Source organism: Sturnira hondurensis, unplaced genomic scaffold, assembly GCF_014824575.4.
Source record: "Sturnira hondurensis isolate 20B ecotype Veracruz unplaced genomic scaffold, ASM1482457v3 Scaffold0007865, whole genome shotgun sequence".
Taxonomy (NCBI): Eukaryota; Metazoa; Chordata; class Mammalia; order Chiroptera; family Phyllostomidae; genus Sturnira; species Sturnira hondurensis.
The window spans coordinates 14,263,878-14,291,473 of record NW_028080496.1 but is presented as its reverse complement, the minus strand read 5'-3'; the positions used below and the strand labels follow the sequence as shown (position 1 = coordinate 14,291,473).

The window sequence follows — 27,596 nt, the reverse complement described above, 5'->3', positions numbered from 1 at the left end:
TGCCGCGGTCCTCCTTTCCCCACAGACACAGGTACAGCCCCCCACGGTGCACCCCGAAAGCCTCCGCAGTGCTCCGTGTCAGTTATACCTCAGTAACACTGGGGAAGGAGGATGGGACTCTCACACGACGGCATCAGTTACTAGTAGGGAAGTCCCCAGGCCCCGGGTCCTCCACGCGTAAGCCAGTCTGGAGTCTCTGCGTTTCCATGTGAATTATCCAATCAGTTAGAAACGTTCCTCAACAAACACTTTGGGTGTTTTGATTGGAATAAATCAATGCATCTTTTATTATTTAACTCGCTGGGGCTGCTCCTCAGAGCTCTAAGGCAGACAAAAAAATGTGCCGTCAGAAAGCGTTACTTATTTCAATTTGATATCCTTCAAAAAATATTGAATGTCTTCCATAAAACCCTGGCAGGTGTTTTGTTAGATTTCGCTCTTGATGAATGCACATTTCCTTGGCTATGAACAATGCTGTACTTGAATAGAAATTACATTTATTTAAGTTACAACTTATAACTCTTTATTGATGGCACACAGAGAAGAATTTTTTGCGACTGATCTTATATCCAGCTACCTTTCAACATCTTATTAATTTTAATAGTATTTTATAGAGATTCTATCTTTTAATTTTCTATGTGGAATCTCCTAAATTTATCCTGCTGAGAGCCTCTAGTTGTATATGGAATGAGAAGGGTTATTCTGAGTGTACTTTTCTGTATTTTTATTTCTTCTTTTTAAAAAAAGACTTATTGGGCCCTGGCTGGTGTAGCTCAGTGGATTGAGCGCAGGCCTGCGAACCACACGATTGCGGTTCGATTCCCAGTCAGGGCACATGCCTGGGTTGCAGTCCAGTTCCTAGCGGGGGACTCACGAGAGGCAACCATACATTGATATTTCTCTCTCTCTCCTTCCTTTCCCCTCTAAAAATAAATAAATAAATAAAAAGACTTATTTATTCATTTATTTTTAGAGAGCAGGGAAGGAAGGGAAAAAGAGAGGGAGAGAAACATCAATGTGTGGTTGCCTCTCACATGCCCCCTACTGGGGACCTGGCCTGCAACCCAGGCATGTGTCTTGATTAGGAATCGAACTGGCGACCCTGTGGTTCACAGGCCTGCACTCAGTATACTGAGCCACACCAGCCAGGGCCTAATTTCCATATCTTAAATTCAACTGTGCCCTGTAACATGACCTAATCACAGTGTTGAAAATAAATCAAATTCATGGTGTAGATGATTAAGTAGAGTACAGGGAAAAAAAGGGCCATTTTAGAAGGAACCCTACCATTGCAGAAAAACCCCTAGACAGGCTGGCTAAGTCAAAAAAAGAAAAAAACACACAAATGATCAACATCAGGGATGAAAACGGGGACAAAACCACTTAATGACAAAAGAATTAAATGAGCCACGCTATGCCAATAATTCTGCAACTTTGGTGAAATGCACATATTTCATGAAAGACACAAACTACCAAAACTCACTCATGAAGAACTAGATAACCTGTATCTATTAAAATGTTAAGTTTTATTCAAAGACATTCTTAAAAGTCTAATTGCAGATAGTTTCACTACCAAATTCTATCAAGCATCTAAGAAAGAAATAGCACCAATTGTCCTCCAATTTTTCCAGGAAACAGAACAAAAAGTAAGTTTTCCCAGCTCATTCTGTGAGGCCTGCCTTACCAAGAGCAAAGTATTATAAGAAAAGAAAAGAAAACTAATGAAGGATAATATCCCTAATACATGTTGACACAAAAGCCATCAACAAAACAAGAGAAAATTGAATTTGGCAAAATATGTAAGACACGCAGCACAGAAAGTAGGGTTCATTCCAGGAACACAAGGCTGGTTCACATCAGAAATCAGTCAAAACAATTCAACAGACTAACAGACTTAACAGGAAAAATTATTTGATCCCTTAGGAAAGGTAGAAAAATCATCTGATAAAAGGAAATACTCATTTAGGGTAAAAAAAACCTCTTAGAAAACAACCAGAGATAAGAAAACTCATTTCCTAATGAGAAAGGGGTCAACGACACAAGAGAATTCATCATTCTAAACACGTACGCATCTCATAACAGAGCTCCAAAATATGTAAAGTAAAAACTAACAGAGTTGCAAGGAGAAACAAAGTTACACTTACAATCCGAGGTTTCCTCCCTCCCTCCCTCAATAACTGACCCAACGTGCGGGCAGAAAATAAATGAGGGTAGCAGAGGCTTGCACAACAGTAGCAGCCAACTTGACCTAACTGCGTTGATTGACGGAAAACACTCCACTCAATGTCAGTGGGCTATAAATATTTTGCAAGTGCATGCAAACCATTTACCAAAATAGTCTATAATCTGCCTGGAGGGATTGAGCAAAAAGTGAAAAAAAGAGAAAGAAAACTCATGGACACGGACAGCAGTATGGTGATTTCAGGGGGAGAGGGGTGGGGGGAGGTTGAAGAGGGTAAAGGAGGGACAGACGGTGGTGGAAGGAGACCTGACCGGGGGGAGGTGAACACACAGTCCAGCGTACTAATGAGGTGTTATGGCATTGGGCAGCTGAAACCTGTATGATTTTGTTAACCAGTGCCACCCCAATAAATTCAATAAAAAGGGGGAAAAAAGTCAAGTCTTAATATGTTTAAAGGAATTCAAGTCAAAAAAACTATGTTCTAATATCACAATGGAATTAAAGATCAACCACAAAAAGACCTCTAGAAAATTTCCAAATATTTTGAACGAAATATCACATTTTAAAAGCCAGTTGTGGCCCTGGCTGGTGTAGCTCAGTGGATTGAGCGCGGGCCTGTGAACCAGATGATCGCGGTTCGATTCCCAGTCAGGGCACATGCCTGGGTTGTAGGCCAGTTCCCGGCAGGGGCCAGTTCCCAGCAGGGGATGCACAAGAAGCAACCATACACTGATGTTTCTCTTCTCTCCTTCCCTTCTCCTCTAAAGATAAATAAATAAAATATTAAAAAAAATAAAAGCCAGTTGTGATGGGAGGCTTCTGCTTCTGGGGATGCAGTTGATGAACTTTTTCCTACTCTCCCCACTCAATGCAACTAAAAACCCTGAAAATTGTGCATAAAACAGATATGAAAAATTTTGGAAATAAGGCTAGGGATGTAGGGGCCCAAAAAGCAACATGCTGGTGAGCTCCCTGCTCCTTTAATATTTTTTAAAATTTTTATTCATTTATTTTTAGAGAGGGGTAGGAGGGAGAAAGAGGAGGGAAACATCAGTGTGTGGTTGCCTCTTGTGCGCCCCCTACTGGGGACCTGGCCTGAAACCCAGCCATGCACCAAGACTGGGAATTGAACTGGTGACCCTTTGATCTGCAGGTCAATGCTCAGAGGTCCACTGAACCACACCAGCCAGGGTGGATATATTTTTTTAAAAAATTATTTGAGAGAGAGAGAGTGTGAGAGAGACAGTGTGAGAGACATTGATATGAGTAACATGAACAGTTGTCTCCCATAACCGCCCCAATGGGATAGAAGTGCAACCTGCTTACGTTCCCTGACTGGGAATTGAACCCATGACTTTTTGGTGTTCGGGTCAATGCTCCAACCAACTGAGCCACCTGGCCAGGGCTGAAAGTATTTGTAAGTAAATGAAAATGGTATTGAATGTAACCGTTGAGTGACAATTCACTTAGTAAAAAATATCAGTGATTCTGACTCAGACTTTGTGCCAGATTTGATTAGCTTCATTTACTGGGACCATCTGATTTTTATCAAATGCAAGTTGTGTGCTCTCACTGCCTCGAGTGCCCTTCCTTTACTGTTGCCAGCGATTGCACCCCGAGCCAGCACTGCCTCACCTTGTCACTGGGCACCTATGGGTCAAGGTTGTTTATAGCAAAAGCCTTAGAATGCTTCAGTTTGTGGGGGATGAAGCAAGGGTCAGCTTCTAGACGGTACTGTTTGCTCAGTATCCACTCTGTCCTACGACTTCTAGGAGGCTCTGTGACTGTACATCACACCCACAACTACAGCGAAACTGCCTCGTTTCTCATTCCCAGCTGGAGAAGCTGCCCTCTCCCTGCCCCTCGGGACAGAACCTGGTGCAGAACGCAGATGGGGAGAGAGCTGAACTGGGCTATTTCACGAGTGTATTTTACTCTGTATAAAATCTCTTTGAATCCTGCGCCCCGAGGTCCTCAGGGTTTCCCACGGCTGACGGCTCCCTTCCAGCTCCGCGTCGGAGCCCAGCTGCCAGGGAGGAGCCTGACTGAGACAGCCCCCGGAGAAGCCGCCTCTGTGGGGAGAGGCTCATTGCGTCTGTGAGGAGGGTGGAGAACAGCTTTGAGGTGTCTCAGGGACACGGTGGGCTCCCTTGGGAAAGAGAACCTGAGTCTGCCATGTCATTGCAGCTGACAGCTGCGTTCTTTAGGGGCAGACGTGCCACCCCTCCTGACATTTAGAGGTGCACATTGGTTCTCATTTGGGTCAGACAGCACCCCCAGGCTATATCTAAGGTCATCATTTACCTTTTTATTCCCCCTTACTATAAGATTTTGGGGTTAATTTAAAAAATCCTCACTTGAGGACATGGTTATTGATTTTAGAGAGAGGGGAGGGGGCGGTAAGAAATATTGATGTGGCAGAGAAACAACCCTCTGTAACCTCTCACACGAGCCTCACCAGGGACCCAACCCCAAACCCAGGCATGTGTCCTGACTGGGAATTGAACCTGTGACCTCTTGGTGTATGGGGCGATGCTCCAACCAACTGAGCCACCGGCCGGAGCTCTTGGGTTGATTTTTTATAGCAAATACGGACAATGACTGAATATTACGAAAAGTAATAGACACTTGGTGATACCGTAGTACCGAGTGCTGTAGATTTCACACTCCACTACCTTAAGTTCTTGTAACAAGTGTTGCCCCTTGCAATAAAAATAAATGAGACCCTGGAGAAGTAGACTGGGCACATTTTTAGGATTTCAGATGGACAGATGGGACTTGACAGAGAAGATGCCCCCAGAAAAGGAGGGGGAATTTGAGGGGCTCCTTCATTTTGTCTGCATTTGCCGAGGGCCGGTGTCTCCAGACCTGCTCCTTGCCTCCCCCGTCCCACCTCCTGGAGGGGACAGCTGCGGCTGGTGCCTCAGTTCCTGGGAGTGGCTGCGCAAGGCCCAGAGGGAAGGGCGCTGTCTGAGGAGAGAAGGGGACAAACCTGGCACAGAGTCACCAGCTTCTGTGAGGCGGCTCCAAATGCCCCTCCATTTTCCCAGCGCCCCCATGGGGGGTGGGGGAGGGTCTTCCCTCCTTGCTGACCTCTGTCCCGCCGTCCCCTCCCATCACTTGTCTGACACATTCCCTGCATTCAGCGCCACGCTGCTGCTCTCCTGCGTAGCTGGCGTGTCCCCACTCTTCCTGTGCAGAGGGAAATGCGCTTGCTTCTCCCAGTTCCTCTGACCTGGGCCTCCCCGGCCTGGGCCTTTCAGCGGCAGAGACACACCAACGGCCCGCGCTGCCCAGGGCTGTCTTTCCCACGGCGGCCGGCACGGCCCTGTGCCTGGCCAGTACCTCCCGGTGCCCCAGGTCTCGGGTCCGAGGCTGCCTGTTGGTGGCTGCTTATGGAGGACTGTGCCCGTGTGTCCTCCACAAATTGCAGTCATCTTTTCCTACCTACCTCTCTGTGACATTTTTAATCAACATCCTTCATCCCTACTGACTGTAAACTCGCCAGAGCGGCCTGGCTTTCTTTACTATTTCATTCCTGATGACTACGTGCAAGAGAGGCCACCCCCTGCAGATGGTGGCTAAACCCTCAGCCAGTGAGTGAATGAGAATCGACTTGCTGCTTTAGACTGCGGCCAGGTGGGTGGGGGGTGGGAGCAATAACACTGTGGCCTCCGGTCCTCCCCTGCCTTCCTCATTCTTTTTTTATTCTTTTATTCCAAATTTTTTTTTAGATTTTATTTATTTTTAGAGAGAGGGGGAGGAGGGAGAAAGAGAGGGAGGGAAACATCAATGTGTGGTTGCCTCTCGCACGCCCCCTACTGGGGGCCTGACCCACAAGCCAGAAATGTGCCTTGACTGGGAATCGAACCAGTGACCCTGTGGTTCACAGACCAGTGCTCAGTCCACTGAGCCACAGCAGCCAGGGCCTCACTTTTCTTTTCTTTTCTTTTCTTTTGGTCACATTCTCAGCACCTGCCAACTTCCTGATGTGCTTTGTAGACTCAGTGAAATAGTTCTCTGTACATATAGGAATTTCTGGGGCATCTACGATTCCATCACTGAGTCTTGCTTTGTGGAGAAGCAGCATAGCATGCGGTTCTGCCTGGATTTGGCTAAGGTGACTCGTCTCTTTATGCTCCATTTTCTTCATCTGTGAAGTAGGATTTTATAAATGACTAAATGTACAGCCCTCGGGACAGGGCCTAGCAGAAGGAAGCTGGCATCCATATTTCTAAAGGATGCCGATCTCGTGGGTGCCAGCTGTCACCTTTGCTGTTTCTCAGAATGAGGATGGAGGAAACTCACAATGTGTCTCTCAGTTCTTGAATAGGGTGGCCACCTTAATTGAGGCCAATGCTTACTGCTTATCACATACTCCCAGGAGATTGACTGCTTCTTACGTGAAAATAAACATTTCCATAAAAACAATAGCTGTTCACCAAAAGGGAGTTGGTTTTGGAAAACGAATGTAAGGCTGATCCTCAGATTGCAGGTGAACTTTTAAAAAACCTGATTGTGCTTCTCACCAACAACTGGGCTGTTTATCGTGCCTAATTTGTCTTGAGATTTGAAGCTACTGTTTCAGTAATGAATGATTTTTAATGAAAAAGTGCACATTGGAAAGCTAACCATGGGCTGTATCTTGTTCCTGAGACTCACTTTGGGGAATTTTCTATCAAAGATCAATCAGTGCTTGGAATAGGAACAAGCAACCACTTCATCAAATAGGGTTTTCAATATCCTAGAATTAGTCTTACATCTCTGTGTCGAGTTACATCCTGGAAATTCTAAGAATTGTCATCATGGGTAGTTATAAGTGTGGGAATGTGCATCTCAGGCCACCCGAGGTCAGTGACCCTGGAATGGTAGAAGGACTGTGAGCAGTGTCATTGTGACCGGTCGGGTCTGTTTGATAAGAAGCCCTAAGGGCAGACATCATTTTCCTAAATTATAATCAAAGCCTAGCCTAAGCCCAGCGACGTCTCACAGAGGTGGTGCTGGTCACGTGAGCCTGTCAGCGAGCCGTGGGAGGAGAGTAGTGGAAATTCACAGTGGTTCCCATGAAAAGTGCGAAGTGCGGGATGGGGCTTGGATTGCCCCAAAATGAACAGTTGAGGCTGGAAGGCAATAGAGCAACATCCACAAGTTCTGACAAGAAGATGCTGCGACTCAGCCAAGACACAGTAAAGAATAAAGGCGTGGCCAGACATCACCAAACGCAAAAGCAGTCAAGGAATATGGCACTCCTGGTCCTTCATGAAAAAAAGTGCCTTAAAAATAAAATCCGCCCAGTTGTGTACTGGCTCACAGTAGGAACTCTCGGAGGAAGGGAATGTCACCAGGAAGCTTGGTGATCATCGTACTCACTTCAGTGTAGAACTAATACAAAAGGACTCTGGGAAGTGCCAACTGGAAGATCGCTGGAAATGTATAGAATCTAGCAATGAAGAAGTCACAGTGTAAGCCCTGAGCAGTGATCCGTGAGAGGAGATCTTACAAGGACAGTGTGTCTGAGCAGCCTGACACTCAGGTGTGACCCGACCTGACCTGACATCACAGGGAGGGCGTGGACATCCCGCATCTGTCGGTGTCAAGACTACCGCCCTGGCTGGTGCGGCTCAGTGGGCTGAGTGCTGGCCCGTGAATCAAAGGGTGGCCGGGTCAATTCCCAGTCAGGGCACACGCCTGGGTTGTGGGCCAGGTTGCCCCGGTAGGGGGCGCTCAAGAGGCAACCACACATTGCTATTCCTCTTCCTCTCTCTGCATCTCTCTCTCTCTCAAAAAAGATTTTAGAAAGCGTTTTAAAAAACATATACAATTGAAACATACAGATCCTATTAACCAATGCCACCTCAATAAATTTAATAAAAATTAAGCATTGCAACGCAATACATCTTATTATTAAGAAAAAAGAAAGCAACCCTGTGCTGGGAAGGGACTGGGCAGGGACATCTGACTACAGTAGGTTTGTCTACGCCAGACTTACCTTCAGCCCACCAGCGCGCCCCAGCACCAGCGGAGGCCGGTGGGCGGCAGTCACCTTGGGCCGTGGGCTTAGCTGCCTCTTGATCTTGGCGGAAGCTAATCCTTTTGAAGGATCCTTTTGAAGTGAGACTTAAACCAAGACCAGAGCATTTTTTCTAAAGTAACTTTTTTATCTTTGGTTTTATTAAGAAAGAAATAAAAATCTCTGAGAATGCTCCCTGTCCTGTTACTTCAGACACATTTGGGGAGGGATGACAAATTCTCAGGCGAGTCCGCACCTTTAAGGCCTCATTAAAACTGTGGGCCTGCCGGCCTCTTTTTAATGGAGACTTGGTTCCAAGTTCAGCATAATGAATCCTGGCAAAACGATGAGTCACCAAGTGCAGCGCTCGGGAACATCCCAACCTCTGGGGCTTTATTTATCAACAAAACAAAGGCATTTGGTAAAAGGGATCGATAAATTACTGTGAGACGTTTTGATGGCAAAGTTTTAATAAACAAAATTACACAGGGAATAATGGTGACAAAGGCGAGGAGGGGTGACAGAGAAGGAAATTTAGGGGCGTGTGAATTGCCAGCATTGCCCATGTGTTTGAAATAAGAACATGGAGTAAGAGAGCAATTTCCCAATATCCTGAGATGGTGTAGTTTCTTCTTGTTGTTTTTTGATCCTCATCTGAAGTTAAGTTTATTAATTTTTGGAGAGAGAGGAAGGAAGAGACAGAGAGAAACATCAATGTGAGTGAGGAACATCAATTGATTGCCTGCCCGATGCACCCTGACCCGGGATCGAACCTGAAACCTAGGCATGTGTCCTGACAGGGGATGGAACTAGCAGCCTTTTGGTGGATGGGATGATGCTGCAGCCAACTGAGCCACCGGCCAGGGCATCTGTGTGGCTTCTTAATTACAATCTTTACTTTCCCAGGAAGGGTAAGAATAACAGTTGTGTGCACTCTGAGAAGAGTGAGCCAGGGTTGTGGGTGAGTGAACGGTCTGAGCCGCAGTGAGGGCTGCGCCAATGTGTCACGGGAGCAGAGGGGGCTGGGCTCACACGTGGTTTGTCCATCTAGCCCAGCAGGGGCATCTGGGCAGCAGAGCCCAGGGAAGAAGGAGTGAGAAGCGCAGCGCCAGGGACCTGTTGTAACCGAAGTGCCCTGCTCAGCTAAGTCTCTTGCTCTAGAGCAAAGCAAAGGCAGAAGGATGGTGAAGGAGTGTGAAAGGGCATGACTCTGACCTCTGACCTCTTCAGTGGACACAAAGAGACAGGTGCAGGGAAGGGGCAGGAGCAACAGGAAGGGACCACAGGCAGGGGTGGTAGGGAATAGGTGAGGAGCCGCCCCCACAAGTCACTCACCGAGAGCAGAGTGGAAAAGGGGAGAAATGTTCAGGGAAAAAGCCTCCTGTCCGGGGATCGTCACAACAACCAGCAGAAGCTGAACCAATGAGAAGAGTGTCCCCGGGCAGAGAGGACATGCTGCACAGGCGCTCTACCGGATGGCGTGCTGTGCTTACGACATCGCGACCCCATGTGGAAAGATCGACCCTGGCGGGCAAATGTTTCATCAATGATCTTGGGAAATAGGCCTGCATGTCCCCAGATTCCTTGGTGATGAAGCCGGATGTGAAGACAGTTCTGCCTGGTTTTAGGAATCGTATCTGATCCCTTGTGGCTAAGGGCGAGGGACGACCTCTGGAATATGAGCCGCCTCAGTTCCTCTCCCTGCCTCCAAAGCTTGGTCGGAAGTCAATGACGGGTAAGACCCCTAACAGTGGGGGGCAACCGAAGCCAGACTCGATCACTTGGGAGGCCTTCATGGAAGGACTCAGGGGGTGCAACAAAGAAAGAGCAATGGCCCCCCCCCCCTGCTTTGAAAGTCCCCATGTTCTTCTCCTGGGAGAAGCGCTTCCTGGCTCTAATCCCCTTAAGCCTGAATACCTGATGGGGAGAGGTACAGCTCCTTGCCTTGCTAGAGTGTGTCCTGGGGAAAAATCTGGCATCACAAAGACTTGCCGATAAACCTGTGAAATCTGCTCTGCTAAGAGTGCTTTCATTCATATGATAAGAGTCCGAGAGGAAATGAGTATGTCTTCCAAAGTTTCTGCGACTCTCTTCCTGACAGACACTGACTCAGACTCTGAAGCCCTCAGATTTCTTTGAAATGTTATCTACGGTTTGATCCTTGCTGCCCTGTATTCCTGTGTATTACAACCCAATAGAAGGCTATGTAGGAGGGCGCTCGGGGCCTTTTTCTCTTTGGAGAAACTGGCTACTGCTGGCCTTTGTCTCCCCTGAGAAACTGGCCACCACTGGCTCACTTCTCCTCCCTAAGCAGATCACGTTATATCTCTGTCACATTCATTCTCATCTGTGGCACTCGAGGGGACTTACGGAAGTTGCCCCCGCACCCAGAAAATGGAAATCAGACCAAAATCTGCAGCTGAGCTGGATGCATTATCTTTGGGATGGACAGTAACAATGTGAGCTCCTGACCACCGGGGACTCCGCATTAAGAAATTAATTCCCGCCCTGGCTGGTGTAGCTCAGTGGATTGAGCACAGGCCTGTGAAGCAGTGTTGCCGGTTCAATTCCCAGTCAGTGCACATGCCTGGGTTGCAGGCCAGTTCCCAGCAGGGGACACATGAGAGGCAACCACACATTGATATTTCTTTCCTTCTGTCCTTTCCTTCCCTTCTAAAGATAAATAAATAGAATCTTTAAAAAGAGAAAAGAAAAGAAACTGATTCCCCACTAGGCACCCTGCCTCAGAGAGGTCTCAGGCCTTCAGCGCGGTGGGCTTGCTACGCAGGAGTCCTGCCCACAGCATTCTGGGTTTTCATGGAGAACGAAAGGAACTGGGGCAACTGCGTGCTTGTGCGGGCCACGGACACGCAGATCAGAGAACTAACTACACAAATGTGCTTTGTCACTTTCACGAGTGCCCGGCCCACATGTTTGCCTCCACACCCCCAAGTACGTGCGATCTTGTCAAGTTCAGTCGATGAAACGGTTCCTTGTTGATTACATTTTCAACCATGAAACTATAAACAAGCGTGAGGCCTCTACCAAAATTTCAAAACACATTTTCTCTCTGCCGTATCACCGTCATGTCTCCCGAGCAATATTTCTCAGGGGACGGCGAAATGTCTGCGAAGCCGGAGCTTTATCTTTTGCATTCCTCAGCTAAACGGGTGAACACTTTCCTCTTCCAAACATTCACGCATCTACCGAGTACTTCCTTTGAGCTAACGACTTGGCTAGTTTCCCTGGGACCCGAGGAGGTGAGTCTGCTGGGAAACACAGAAACCTAAGGCTGGGACAAGACCGCAGGCTGCTCTTAGTTCATTCCATGGTCTCTGGAACCTTACCTGTGAGCTGCACTGCTCGCCCCATTTTCCAGGTGAGAAGACCGAGTCTCCAACACATGGCTGCCCAGGACGGTGCAGTTGTAAGGATGGGCCCGGGGTGCAAACCCAGGCAGGCGGCTCCGCAGGCTGTGTGCCCCTGAGTCCCCTGCTTCCTCTCTGATTTCAGTAACAACAGGATGCACTGTGTTCAGTGCTACCTCGGGGCCAGGTCGGCACGCCATGCCACTGAGCCTAGTCTGTGAGAGATTTCTTACAAATGGAGCCCAGGCTGAAAGACGTCTGTGCTTGAGAAGGCAGGTGTGGGAGGGGCGAGGAGGCAAGTGCTGTGCGGAGCTTGCTGGGCGGTACCTGGGGACACACGTCCTCCTGGTGCCTTCAGCCCTGGGCTGGGGAGTTGGGAGACATCTGCCAAAGCAAGACTCTATGAACAGTTTCTGGGGTGATGTTCTCAGTGGGGGCACTTGGCGGCTACCCCGAGGCTCTCCTAGGATGGCTTGCCACCTGTTTTCATGAATGAGGATACTTTTACGACTCAGGTTTGCCATCTGTCAGATGGGGATAATAACACAGCTGCCTTAAAGGGTTGTAGTGAAGGAAATAAACAGTAAATATTAGCTGGCATTTTAGAGAAACCCTTACCTGCGGCTATGTTTGCTGATTTTAGAGAGAGGAAGGGAGAGAGAGAAACACTGATCAGTATGTACCCCAACAGGGGATCAAACCCGTAACCTGTCCGTTAAAGGACAATGCTCCAACCAACTGAGCCACACCAGCCAGGGCATTTGCTGACATTTTAAACAAAGGAGTTATTAGTACATACCTTGCCAGAGTTCTAAACTTCAATGAGAACATAATTATTTTATAGATAATTTTAAGTGATCATACTCCCTTAGATTGATATACACAGATTAAAGACTTTTCTTCTGATCAAATGGTTGAAAGCAGTTAACAAGAATCCGTAGTAGAAAATAAATGATATATCTTATCATCCATGCTGGGGAAGAGAGCAAAGAATGAAGCCTCATCCAACACTGGAGGAGAGAACGTCCTGCGAACCGAGAGTTAGCCACAGGAAGTGACGTGCACGGTCTGCAGCCGCGATGGTCTGGAAGAGTTGAAGGCCTCACGTGAAGGTCTGGCATCAGCAGCAGGCAGCACAAATGGTGACTTGCTGTGGGCCAGCCCGCCACCTTCCTGAGACTCAGTCCCCCTCAGTAACAAAGATATTTGCACGTCTTACTTTCCTCAAAGTGCAAGACGGGAGGCCAGTAAACGCGCCCCCATCCCCCCCCCAAAAGTACATGTACGAATACCACCATCAGCCTGCACTGTTATGATTTGTTCCGGTCCCACGGAAAGAAGATTTTGCCTTTAAGGAATAATGAACAAAATCTGGTTTTCAAAGACCAGGCACAGTCGGATATGATTTGTATCACAGAATTTCAATTTTCTCAGTGGGTGAGCCGTTCATTCAACCCAGCCGTGTTTTTTCCACGCTTCCCCTCTGAATTGGATGAGGAAGATGACTCACAGTGGGCTTGAAAGATTTTTCGCTCGCTCTTGTGAACACAGATGCTGCAGCTACATTTTAAATTCTGACTCTCAAACCCAGACTGATTTATGACCCAGGTAGCACTTGGACAAATACAAGGAAAGCTGGGAAGAGACCACCTTTAGAGTTCCTGGTACCGGGACAGATTTAAACTGGCGTTTCTACCTGTGTTCAAGATACACATGTCACTGACGTGAAACACGTCTCACTGAACCCAACGCTACCAGCTGATTTAATGCAGTATTTAATAAATACAGCCAATAGGTAAATCTCACAATTCCCTCTCTCAGGAAGTACGTGAAGGCATTAATAACAGATGCTAGTGACATGTATAGATGGCAATTGGGCACTGGCGTACATTAGGTCACTTACGCCCACGAGAGCCACATAAAGAGACCGCAGCGTCCTGGGCGTTTCTAGGAGGTGGGAGCACACAGGTCACAGAAGTGGCCAAGGTCAGGGGCGGGTGGTCTGATTCTGCCTTGCTCCCTCTGCTCCAGAAGATATTTTTAAAATTTCAGCTGGAGCATGAATACTGACAATATATAAAACTTCATGTACAGAATATTGTTTTTGGACTTTGGAGAATTACTCACAGGAGCTGCTGAACCTAAATCTTTTTTTGTTTTTTTAAATCCTCACTGGAGGAGAGAGACAGAGAGACAGAGAGACAGGGAGAGAGACAGGGAGAGAGAGAGAGAGAGACAGACATTCATTGATCAGTTGCCTCCTGTTCCTGCCCTGCCCAGGGATTGAACCTGTGACCTTTTGGTATGTGGGCGATGCTCCAACCAACTGAGCCACCCAGCCAGGGCTTCAATATTGACCGAATGGCAAAAATATCATATATTCACACCCAGCTGTGTGGCTTTTTGCCTTAGCTATGGACGAGTGACTCTTTCTCACGGTTCCTTTGAGAATGACACCTTGACTCTCTCACCGGAAGGACCTGAGGCTCCGTCCTAAACAGGTGCCGGGGAGGGGCCTCCGGGGCAGCCGACTCGGCCCCGCCTCCTGACTGGGAAGCAGGCTCTGAGCGCCTTGAGCTCGCGGAAAGCACGCCCACTGCGGAGTGGGTTTTCCATCCTTCATCCCGCTTCACAAAGCTCGCTGCAGATACTCTCACAGCCAGGATAGAGAGTGCTGCCCACGTGGTTTTAGACAACGGGACTCGGGTTCCCATGGACATTATTACGAGTAGGGATGCCATGGAGTTAGGCCTTTGGCTTTATGAAGGAGAGAGAGAGCAGTGTGCTGCAGAGATCACAAAATGAAGCAATTCTTATTCTCCCTCTCTCTCTGCTTAGCCTGGAAACGTCATCATTTCACCCTTATTGTTATGGGCTATTTTGCTGGATATAGAATTTTGCTTCTTTTCACACTTGGGATTCCACTGTCTTTTGGTCACCATGATTTCTGGTGAGAAGTCAAACGCTGGTGTTCGTTTTGCTCCTGAGAAGGTGATGTGCCCTTTTTTTCTCCAGCTGCTTAGAGACACACTTCCTGCCTTTGGTCTGTAGTACTTCAATCACACTTCAGGGTTTACACGCGTCTTTGTGTGTGTGGTTTGTGCTTTCATCTCTCTGGGATAATTCTAAGCTGTTCTTTTTCAGATATTGCTTCTAACTCATTCTCTCTGGCCTATACTTGTAGGATTCCATTTACACTCAATTCTTAATATTTTCTTTACCAGTTACACTTAGTAAGAACTGTATATCATATCCCACATATTTATGGCTCTCAACCTCATCACATTTTTCTCAATTTTTCTTCAGTTTTTTTTTTGGATAGTATCTGTTTTTTAAAAGGATTTTATTGATTTATTTTTAGAGAGAGGGGAAGAGAGGGAGAAGGAGAGGGAGAGAAACATCAATGTGTGGTTGCTCTCATGTTTCCCCTACTGGGGACCTGGCCCACAACCCAGGCATGTGCCCTGACTGGGAATCGAACCAGTGACTCTTTGGTTTGCAGGCCTGTGCTCAATACACTGAGCTACACCAGTCAATGATTTTCTTCAGTTTTGATATTTTCTATTGTTCTGGGTTATAGTTAACTGGTCCTATCTCTCCTTTTAATACTTTCTTATTATATTTATCTTTGGTGTTTATAATTAAAATTCTGGAATTGTTAAAATTTTTCATTTTATTGTTTCTCTCTTTATAAATTCCTGTTCTCTGGTGAAACTACTCATATTTGTATTTATATTTTCTCTTTTTTTCTGTTTGCTCAAAAATGTTAGGTATTTCTGTACTAAAGCCAGTCTTGGGTAACTCCAATGTGTCAATCTGTCTACCTGTTACGATTTTTCTTTTGAGTTTTGTTCATTTGGCGATAGCACACACTTGCATGGAAAATTGCATGAAAATTTTTATTATCCTTTGAAGGGAGTTCATCATTTTGTTTTTTGGCCAATACATTTGGGGCTAATCACTTCAACAAGATCAGGGACTCGGGTAACTCAAGGCTGAGCTGTAGCTGACAAGTGTTTCCTTGTCACGGTGAGCGGCAGAGGTGGACTTCTCCTCTCTGTGGGTCCCGCAGCCTCGCCCCTGCACCCATGACCCCACACCCCTGCCTGAGGGACAGCAAAGGCGCGCAGGTAGCCACCAGAAATGCACTCCCTCATCAGCTTCTCTATGCCTTTCTGGACGCCTGAATTGTGACCAGAGGCTTACGTTTTCTCCCTGCAGACTGGGCTTTGGAGAAATGGATGAATGAATGGCTACCGGAGACATGCTCTGTTTAACTAAAAAGGCCTGTGAGAAGTTCAAGGACGGGCAAAGCAGACATGGTGCGGTACTGCTTCAGGGTCTCTGATCTGCCAGGTCTGGCCAACAAGTCCCATTAACCTTGAGTCGCTACACGAAGAAGAACAGGATCCCTGGAATCCCCTCAGCAAGAAGCTGTCAGCTCAGACCTCTGCCAACTGAAATAATGTTTGTGTGGCCATTCTGGAGATTGTCCACAGATGACGTCAAGCTGAGAACGGGATGAGGAAGCGTACTGGACAGCATGAAACCCTCCAGAATGATTTTGATCTTAAGAGTATAAAAACCAATTATTTTTTATCAGTAAATAAACTCTCACAGGAAAAAGGTTTTGTTGTTGTTGTCATTTTTGTGTCCAGTCTTGGAGACATCACAGCATGAGAATGTGATCAGCAGATAAAGAAATGCTGAAGAGAGTTACATTTGTTTTCAAGTTTTCACGTTGATTCCTTTGCGCGATGTGGTGATTCAGGCCCACTGGTGCATGCAAAGGCTACTAATTAATGAGCACAGGAGTCTGTTTTTTTTTTAATCATCCAAAGAACACTCCTGTTTTTTTTTTAATCATCCAAAGAACACTCTCCTTTCAAGTAGAATTATTCAAAACTTGTGTGAATTCAGATCCCTTGTAATTTTTTTCTGGGCCACAGTATGGGGAAAGAATGAATCACCTCCGTTGAAGGAACTGATTATTCTCCATGATAAAAACTGAAATGAGAACTAAAACTGCAGACTTCTCTGTGGCAGATGCAATTCTTGTTTCTCTGTTTCTGAATACACGGGAGAGGACCATGCCGATCGTCAGTATTTGTCCAGGAAACAGGCTTCACTCCTGAGTAGTGTGCTGATTTGGGGAAGGGCTTTTCTGCATTTTTGTCTTCAACTATGACACTTCAATACTCCATATGTCTCCTAAACCTAGAAAATATTATTAGACACAAATGGAATGCCCAGAGTGATGTCTGGCCCGTTAATGATGTGGAGTGGGGGAAAGGCTGGGTTTCGTGTAAGAGACAGAAGGAGGGGACAAAGGCGTGATCCTAATGACCGCTCAAGGTCATTTCCACTGGGGACCCAGGACAGAGGGCACCTAGGCTGCGGCAGGCCTGGGAGGGGGTGTGAGCACCATGGAATCATGGGAGTTTGGGAAGCAGAGCGTGAAAATCCTTTGTTGGCACCTCCCCCCTAATTTGCATCCGATTAGTTGGAGGCAAGTGGATGTGGTTTTTTAACGTAGTTATTTCTTGAGAACGTGCTGTTGGCTTATTTTCTAAAGAAGGCATAGCGATTTGTGACGCAACGTGAAGTCTCAAGTATAAACAGGCAAAGTGAGATAAGAGGCGCAGATGAAGGGGGGCCCTTCTGTCCACGCCAACACCCTGGCTGGGTTCACAGAGGGACCGTCTTTGCCATGAGTCAGAAAAAGAACTTCTGGGGAACAGTTCCTTCCCGTTCCCAAGGAAGGGCCCTAAACGTTGCTCCTGTCTTGTGTAAAGTCGAGCGTGAAATGACGTCTATTTGTTACGCTGATGTACAATCTCTCAGTGCATTAATCTCTACGGTCTACCACAGTTTTCCAGGGAGACCGAAAGCTCCCTGATACCAGTGAGGGTTTTTTTTCCTTATGCACGGACATTTTTTCATTGCCTTTAGAAAGATGGAGGGAGAGAGGTTGCCTCCTGTAGCCATCCTGCTGGGGGATCAAACCTACAACCCAGGCCTGCGCTTTGAGTGGGAATCGCGCCCACAGCCTTCCAGTTGCAGGACAACAACACTCCAACCAACTGAGCCACACCGGCCAGGACCAGTGAGGGGTCTTCAGACTCTTTCACCCCCCATCACTCCTAGCACAACAATTGCTGGACTCCGCACCTCCCTGGGTAGTGATCCCTCACAGTTTCAAAAACTTTGCATTTCCTCTTGTTTTTCATGACTTCACCAAGAACAGCAGGAAGGAAAAGCAGCTTGGACATTTGGTATCTAAATGATAGAACAACGCCCCCCTAACCCCCCTCCCGTTTGGTGGCTGCCATATACCCCAGAAGCCTACCGCTTCATTTCAACCTCCCAGGGAGCAGAATTAAATTAATGGAGGTGACTCATAGTTGGAAAAAACCGCCTGGAAACATTTCGATTTCTGTTATTGCCACAATGCATTGAAGTAAGTTATAGTCTTCGAGTCCTTTAACCTGATCCATATTCAATTGTTACACTCGGATGCCGCTGCTCACCTTTGCCGCGGTGACATTTAGGGGCAGGTTTTGCTTTTACTAGTGCATCAGCTCACTTTCCAGACCTTTCTTAATGTAATCTATCTGGAATTCAGGCTGCCCTTTAAATGTAGTTAGCATTAATTAGCAAAATTCACATCTTAATCTAGTCCCCAATAAAACACATTATTCTAGCACTTTAAGTGCTTATATATTATTCATATAGACATACAACAAGATCAGTAGAAAAACTGAGTATCATTCCATCTGCACCCCAAATCCTGCAGGAAGAAAACTAATGGCAAAGCAGTGGGGCCTAGCAATAAGCTAACGCTGAAAAACAGGCAAAACCCTCTCAAGACAAAAAACGAACAAACAAAAAAAACCCATTCGAATGTTTTAAGAGCTGAAGTATCCTCATTCATCTACTTGCAGCTTGTGCACACCTCGAGATGGGACCCAATCTGCAACCCAGGCATGTGCCCTGACTGGGAATTGAACCTGCAACCTTCTGGAGTGCAGGACGATGCTCCAATTACCTGAGCCAACTGGCCAGGGCTTAAAAAATGTTTTCACTTTGGAATCGGTTGCTTTGTCCCAAACACCACTTAGGGATTGTGATTGCCTGAATACAAGCAGTTAGAACATGTCCATGAAGGAATTCTGCATGAAAGCTGTGACTATACAGCCTTAGGTCTCGAGGGGAAAATTGCCAGCTTTTTTTTTTTTTTATTGAGAGCTACATTTTTCTCTGTTTATTCCTACCTGCCGAAGTTGTCACGATTTCCGTGGTGTTTCTGAGGCCCATGAAGTCAAACTGATAAAGCCGCCAGGATTTCTGGTTTGCGGTCTCAACTGAGTTTTTCCTCCATCTATAAATCATTTCTTCTTTGGGGTAGCCATCTAAAAACACAGAACGGATATCAACACTTCAAGATGTAGGTTCACACAACATTACAGTCAAAATGATAACGCTAATCGCTTAGCAGGAGTTAAAAACCTGAGGCCCTATTTGGTCCCCTGGTTTTCCTGGGACACACAGAAACTCCGAATGTGAACGGGGCCAGGCCACCCAGTGTCGGGGGTGGGTTGAGGGATTGGCGCTGAAGACCATCAGGATCCACAAAGGGTTTGCAGCCACAGGGCCGGCCGGCATCTGTGTGTTCACAGTGCCCAGGATGGCCGCTGCCCTGCTGTCTTTCGTCTTGGAGCAGCAGGGCTGAGGTGACCTGCAGGGTGGAGGCTGTAGCCAGGGTCTCCAGAGGGTACAGACGTTGTGACCGGACCTCCCGGCCTACAGTCGCCACCCCTCCCCTCCTCCCCAGAATCGGACCAGCCCTGGCTCAGGAAAGATGGAGGTAATGAGGCCATCGCTCTGTGAGTCAAGAGGTCAGCTGACTGTTGGTCCTGCCTGGACATTCGTCTCCCGGTCTGGTCAGTGAACTTGGCCTTTTCCAGAGCCCATTTTCCACATTGTTAATTATTATCCCAGGAAGCAGGATGCCCTTTGCATTTGTGTTTAAGTCATCCTTCCTGAAAACACGCCCAGATAAGTATTTCCAAAATGTGACTATGATTATTTTCTGGTTTTATTTTCATATTTAATTTGCTAGTCATCCTGAAATTACTTTGGCCAGGGTTTTCTACTTCTGTGCCAGTTTTCTGTGTGTGAGTGTGAGTAACTGTATGTCCGCATGCGTGATATTATTATTATTAATTTTTAATTCTCACCCGAGGTTTAGAGAGAGGAAGTAGAGGGAGAGAGAGATCGGTATGAAAGAAATATCAGTGGTTGTCTCCCACGCGTGCCCTGACTGGGGATCGAACTTGAGACCTTTTTGTGTACAGGATGATGCTCCAACCAACTGAGCCACGCGGCCAGGGCTGCATGTGTGACATTAACAAATACTACTCGATGTTGTTCTCTCTCTTCTCCTCCAGGACCCTCTGATGTGAATGCTGGTATGCTTGATTTTCCCAGAGGCTCCTCGTACTGTCTTTGTTTTCTGGATTCTTTTTATGTATTTATTTATTTTTGGCTGATGTGCTTGGGTATCTTCTGCTTTCTTATCTTCCAAATCTCTGATTTGATCCTCTATTCTGTCGGCTGTTGATACCCTGTAATGTATTCTTCATTTCAGTGAATGCATTCTTCATGTATGGCTATTTTTTAAAATGTGTTCTGTCTCAGTTTGTGTATTTCCTACCTCTGTTGAAGTTCTAAGTTCATCTACTCTTCCCCTAGGTTCATTGAACATCCTTCTAACCAGTGTTTTGAACTCTGTATCTGGTAGATTGCTTATCTCCATTTCGTTTAGTTCTGTTTCTGGGCTTTTGTTCTACTCTTTCATCTGGGCCATGTTTCTTTGTCTCCTTGTTTTGGCCGTCTCCCTGAGTTTGTTTCTATGAATTAGGTAGAGCTGCTATGACTCCCTGTCTCGGGAGAGTGGCTTAATGTAGTAAGTGTCCTGTGGGGTCCAAGGGCACAGCTTCCCTGTTCACCCAGGCTAGGCACCCCAGGTGCACCCATCCAGGTGGGGCTGTGTGTGCCCTCCTGCTGTAGTTGAGCCTTGATTGCTATTGGCACATCAGTGGGAGGGATTTACCACCAGGCCAATCAGCTGTGAGGACTGGCTGCGACCACTGTGGAGGAATCAGCTGGACTTGCTTCAGCAGAGCTCTGGTTCCCACTGAGCTGATTCCCTGAGTGCGTCCCATGTGGAGGTGGCCAGGTGTGCTTTGTTGTGGCCGGAAGCTGTCCACCAGATGTGCTGGCTCTGGGGCCTGCTGGGAGGTGCACGCCAAGTCAGCTGCTACCTGTGTTCTATCTGGAGCCGCATGGCATGGACCACAAGTCTCCGGCAGGTGGCTGCTGCTTGTACAGGGCTTGGAGGTACCCAGGAGAGACCAAGCTGAGAATCAAGTTCAGTTGTCACTAATGCTGGGCCTGGGGCCACCCAGCCAGAGGTATGGGCCCCACTGAGGCCAGACTGACAGATTTCAGTAAAGTCTAAAATATGAGTCAAGATGGGTCATTTGTATGGAAAAGCCACTGGAAACAGCTTGGGTGGGTTCGCAGGCCAGTTGGGGCAGGGTCTCAGGGACTCACCAGGGCAGGGCAAACAGTGGCAGCCAGGTTGATGGAGTCTCAGATATGGCCCCCTGTTGGGGGAGGGCTCAGAAAAGGGACAGTGGCCTCTGCCGGCACTTCTGTGCGGGAGAAAACTGCCCCTAGAGCTCTTGATCCAGTGCCAGGCAGCTCAGTTCCTCCCGATATGTCCCTGCTGCCCCAGCGCTTGAGCTCAGAACTAGTGAGTCTGAGTAAGTCCATGTGCTGGCCCTTTAAGAGGAACTGCGTGCGACCCCGGTAGCCTCTGTCTCAGCCACAATCCTGCTAGTTTTTCAGCCAGAACTTAGGGGTCCTCTTTTCATAGCACTGGAACCCTGGGTGGGGGGGCCTGCTATAGGGCTGGGACACCCCCTGCCCCCATCCTTGGAAAGGACCCCCACAGCCGAGATATCTCTCCCGATTTTTATCCACCACACGTGGGTGTGGAGCCGCCCGTTGCCTGTCCCCGCCCTTTCTGCCAGTCTTTGTCTTTCTATCCCTAGTTGTGGGACTTCTGTTCAGCGAGATTCCAGGCGGTGCTCAGTGATGGTTGTTCTGTAGTTTGGCTGTGATTCTGATGTGGCTGCGGGACGATTCGAGAGCAGCATTTACCCACACCACCATCTTGACCAGACCCCTTCAAGATATTTCTCTTTTAATCATCAGTTGTTTCCCACATGTCGTGAGACCCAACCTAATATTTAAATGATGCATTTGAGTATATTTACTACAGTACCACAGTCTTAGCCACAATCACACAGTTTTTTGGAAAACAAATCTGAAAAATTGCATTTATTTCTCATCTGACTGGTTTTATCTGCCTGTAGTGAAACCATGAACATCATTTGTGTTTTAAGAATGACATTAGGCATGTGAAGTAAGAAAAGTAAAAACCGAACACTTAGCTTCTTATGTGGAATAGTTCATATATTAAGTAAAATGGAAATGATTGGTGGAACAGACATTTATTTATAACTCCAGTGGCTGGCCAAGTTCACCATGAAGGTTATAGTTTTTCTCGCATAATTAGACTTAACAAACAACAATATTTTACAATCAGATAACATTTTCCTCGGTGAGAAATCTCAGTCTGCAGGTTCTAATTCTCTAAGGCAGGGTATTTTTCTTTCTCATAGTGTCAAATTTTCTTTCAAAACAATTTATGTCCTACGGAAGAAAAATAGGCCAAGTGGACAGACAGGGAATTCTACCAAACCTTTGGTAATCAGATACTGTCAGTGTTATTTAAACAAGTCTAGACAACAAAAAACAAAGTGAAGCTGCCTAATTATGTTTATGTGGTAAGCATAGCAGTGATGTACAACCTAATAACGAAGGCACAGGAAAAGTAAATATCTCTCACAAATATTGATGCAAAACCTCACATAAGCTCTTAGTTAGCAGAATCGATCAGCATAATATTTTAATACATTATGATCCAGTGAGATTTATACAAATGAAAGAGTGGAAGTTCATGAATATAACCCATTATATGCACACTCCATAGAAAGCAAAGCTAGTTCTTTTTTTTTTCTTTTAAAAAATATTTTACTTATTTATCTTTAGAGGGGAAGGGAAGGAGAGAGGAAGAGAAACATCAATGTATGGTTGCTTCTCATGAGTCCCCTGCCGGGAACTGGCCTGCAACCCAGGCATGTGCCCTGACTGGGAATCAAACCTTGATCGTCTGGTTCGCAGGCCCGCAAAGCTATTTCATAAAGTCCAGAAATACATCTGTGTTAAAAACATTCAATAAATTAGAAATTAAAGAGTCTTTCATATAGATAGTGTGTATTTTCCTAAAAGCCAGTAACTCAATTAATGGGAAAACATTAGAGGCTTTATTTTCTTTAAAAAATTTCAAACTCGTCCATGCCCATTACCTCCACTATTATTTATTATTATATTGGGTACATTAGCCAACATACTTCTAGAAAAATAAATACATAAACAATTACAGGCATACAAATGAGGAAGAAAGATATATGTTTCTTTGCATGTGGAAGACACAAAGGAATCAGTGAAAAACTAATATAGCTTTACTTTATATTTTATTTTATTATTAATATTTTTAATCCTCAACTGAGGATATGTATTTATTAATTTGAGAGTGGGGAGAAGTGAGAGAGAGAGAGAGAGAGAAAGAAATGTTGATCTGTTGCCTTCAATATGCACCCTGACCTAGGATCAAACCTGCAACCTAGGTATGTGCCCTGACCAGGAATCAAACCTTTGGTGCGTGGGACAACAGCCCAGTTAACTGTGCCACCCGGCCAGGGCACAACTTTATTCTTTAATTATCACAAAATACCTAGCAAAAACTTAACAAAAAGGTTCAGATCCTAAAAGACGGAGTTCATAAATCACTACTGAACCTGAAGTAAACTGAGTGAGCGGGGAAAATGCCATATTTTGCATAAGGAGACTCATCCGCTGCACCGAGGAGTAGATTTTTTCCAAGTTCAAGGCAGACATTCAAGTGGTCTCTGTAAGGTGAGCCCTAAATCACTTTTTAGTTTCCTAAGTTGACTATAAATTTTGCTCGGTAGAATAATGAAGTGAGAAGGACCAGGAGAAGTGCAGTGAGCCGGGCTAGTTTTTCTTAGATTATTAAATGAGAAAACTGTATTAAGCACCATTTTGCATCGATGTGTGACTGATTAAGGGAGCGGAATAGGTGCAGATTTTCCTGGACTTAGGACAGGTATGGCGAAGGCAGCCACTCAAATTAGGCAAAGGAAGAAGGAGTGTGATTTGTGAATGCCATATGAGAAAAGAAATAAATTTAGATCCACTCTTCTACCTTACACCAGAACACATTCTAAATGAGTCAGAGGTGTAAATGGGAAGGAAAAGAAAGAAACATGCATAAATTCTGTCATAACTTTGGATTTGGGGAAACTTTCATAACAGTCAAAAGCTGGAAGGAATAACACATACACACACAGACACCACACATTTCTAAAATTGGCAACACAGGGAATGATTTGAAAATCAACATGACAAGCCTGGCTGATGTGGCTCAGTGGATTGAGTGCTGGCCTGTGAATCAAAGGGTCGCTGGTTCTATTCCCAGTCAGGGCACATGCCTGGGTTATGGGCCAGGTCCCCAGTAGGGGGCGTGCATGAGACAACCACACATTGATGCTTCTCTCCCTCTCTTTTTCCCTCCCTACCCCTCTGTCTAAACATAAATAAATAAAATCTTTTAAAAACCAAACATGACAAAAAAGTATTCAATATGGAAAGTAAAGATAACAAATAATGAATCGGGGGAAATGCAGTTCATATATCACAGAAAAGGGGGTAATTACACTAATTAGGAATGACTTACGAAAATGAGAAAAAGAGACCAGAAATCCACTAGTAAAAACTATGACTAAACAGTTAAGAAAACAAATGAGCCACAAATTGATAAAAATGCACCAAGCCTCACTCCTAAGGAAAAGGACTACAAGATGCTAGACATCAGAAAATTCCACTTAAATTTGAGAAAGGCAAATATGCACGTTTCCCCTGCTTGTCCTGTATGGACTAAATTTTAGGGTAAATATACCGGTTAATGGCACATTCTTTTCTACAGACAAATCACAGCTCACACATGCAGGAGGGATGATGTAATTAAAATAAGACACTGCAGCCTCAGATGACCCTGGAGTCTGACTTCGCCCTGAAGCAGGACGAGCTGACACTGGGTCCCTTCTGTCGTGATGTGACCAGAGCTGCACAGGACTACCTGCCTGCAAAGGGTCCCTGTCGGGAGCTCACGGAGGCTTGAGAGCTAACCACCCATGTGCAGGAAATGTGGGCAATACGTGATTCTGTGACAGAACCATCAGCCAAAGGGACCGTTTCTGAACCTCGCCAGGCAAGATGGCCTCGTTTCTGCCCGAATAAACAAGAGGGATCTTTAACTGATTAAAAGAGACTTGAGAGAAATATCAGCCCAACGTGATGTGTAGACTTTGATCAATAGTGATGCGAACAAGCCGAGTGTAAAAAAGACAGCTGGGACGCTGGCCGTGGTTTGAGTATTTTATGCTTGCAGGGATCAATACGAACTCTGGGTGATAATGACATTGGAGCCATGAGCTGCGTGCCTGTGCCAGGCACCCAGTGAGGGATCTGTAGGAGAAGCCTCCTGATGGGTAACATTTACTCCGCAGGACCCTCTGACGAGTACAGTGGGGGATCCACGAAGCCAGCACAGCCAGAAGTTGATGTGGGTACCTGGCATGTGGGGTTTTCTTGCATGCTTTCATCTATCAAAAAATAAAGACTTGGGAAATGTTCCCACAGTTTTCAAACTAAAGCCTCTACTTAGCCAGTATAAGAGCTGTTATGAAACCCACGGGGATTTATGAAAACGAAAGATGGAGGGTGAGGATGGGAGTCCTGGCTGGGTAGCTCAGTTAGTTAGAGTGTCCTCCCCACACGCCAAGGTCACGGATTTGGTCCCTGGTCAGGGTACACACAAGAATCAACCAATGGGTGGGTCAATAAGTGGAACAACAAATTATGTGTGTGTCTCTCTTAGATCAATATTTTTTTTAAAAAAAGGAAATGTGGATGGGAATCCCATCTCCTAACAGCGAGGTGGTACCAAAGATCACACACACTGGCTACCCACCCTCCCCTGAACACACACCAAATCCTTATGTGGGAGCCCTGGACCCCAACTGTTGGCATCTGGAGTCTGTAGGTGGCGCCTCTGGGAGGTGAGCGGGTCATTATAGGATCCGTGCCCGGAAGAGAGGAGACAAGTGATCTCTCTCCACCAGATGAGGGCAATGATCTCTCTCCACCAGATGAGGGCACAGCAAGGTGAAGGGAGAGAGCAAGAAGGGAGCCCTCATCACACACACAACCTGCCGGCACCTTGGTCTTGGACTTGAACAGCCAGAACTGTGAGAAGTCAATTCACTGTTTCAGGCCCTCAGCCTGGTATTTTGTTATAGCAGCCCACACTGACTGAAACATCCTATAAGGCGCTCAGAGGTGTCCCAAGCCATGGTGACTGCTGAGTTCATGTTAACGGTACTCTGATTTTGGTACCCAAACAATACAAAACACTGCGCTGAAAAGGCCTTCCCTCTGTGGGTGGGGCTCCCTGATGGGCTCCCAGGCCTTGGCTGCTAAATTGGGGGGGTAGGAGGGTGTGGCTACTGAGTAACACTGGTGCCACCATCAGGGTGACTCTAGGGGCCCTCTCCTGCACATTGCTGAGTCCCTCTCTCTGGACTTTTAGCTCAGAGCCCGACAGACCAAGGGTGGCAGGCTTGGTGTAGAAGAATCACATGAGTGATGTTTGTTTTGAATGGTGAGCGTTAAGTGGTGGCTTCCTTATCTAGTGCCTCTGACCTGCCTTGAGAAGCAGGAAGAAAAGTGTAGAAAGAAGAGAGAACAGCGTGGCCTTTGCAGATGCATAACGAAGCTGCATGTTTGTGTGCACATGTGTTTGTGTACACGCACACAAACCTGCACACACACACACCATTTGCACACACGTGCGTATGCATGTGCTAGGAGTGCATGCACATACATGTGTGTAAGCATGTGTGTGTGCATGCACGTTGTGCATGTGTGCATGTGCGTGGTTCCAAGACTCCTGAAGCTCCATCTCCTCACTAGTTATAAAAGTCACGCTATTCACGAAGAATGATCCATTCATAAATTTGACATTAGCACATAGCTTTGTACATTTGTAATACCCAGCACAGTTTTTAAAATTTAAAAATAAGCATTTAAAAGAGTGCTGGCACCGAATGGAAAAAAACTCCGTGCAGCTCCTGCCTCTGGTAAGAGACTTTCGTCCAGACTCTGTAAGAAGGAACTTTGACATCTCAACCAGACAGGGACGACAATCCAAGGAAGAATGGGCAAAGCGTTTGAACGGATGTTTTTCATCTACGCATGGCTAATTGGAGCAGGAAAGGATGCTCAGCATCGTTCCTCATGGGCACACACTAATGCAGCCAAAATGAGACCCCACCACACGCCCGCCAGGATGGCTGGAATACAACGAAGGAACGAAGGAACGTGGCAAGAGTTGGAGAGACTGTGGGAAGAACCTTCTCAACTGTTCGGGGGAACGTAGCGGGGCACAGCCACGTCGGAGGGTGGTCTGGGAGTTCCCTGATGTCCAACAACGCAGACCCCAGTCCTGGGTACGCGTGCGGAGAAAGGAGACACCAAACCCGAAACGCCGAGCTCAGAGCAACACAGCCCCCGGGGGGCGGGGCGGGGTGGGGGGGAGGATCGAAACAATGCGCACAGCCGATTGTGGGCACCTCGCTATGCTCTTGTGACCCGTTTTCCAGTTTCTCCTCCTGGGGGATGACACTCCGGGTTGACAACGCTCTGAATGGGTCTTTCCTTCCTCTTGGAAAGCTCATTGGTTGTGACATGTGACAGGAAG

The 27,596-nt window shown here is 46.6% G+C and overlaps 1 protein-coding gene across 1 annotated transcript in view; it reads right to left on the bottom strand.

Moving 5' to 3' along the window:
- Positions 1-27,596, bottom strand: part of GABRG3 (gamma-aminobutyric acid type A receptor subunit gamma3) — a 152,778-nt gene that overhangs the window by 20,225 nt on the left and 104,957 nt on the right. The window contains exon 3 of the mRNA XM_037053811.1: positions 18,835-18,972. Coding sequence (XP_036909706.1) covers positions 18,835-18,972 — 138 coding nt within the window. The remainder of the gene's footprint in view (positions 1-18,834; positions 18,973-27,596) is intronic.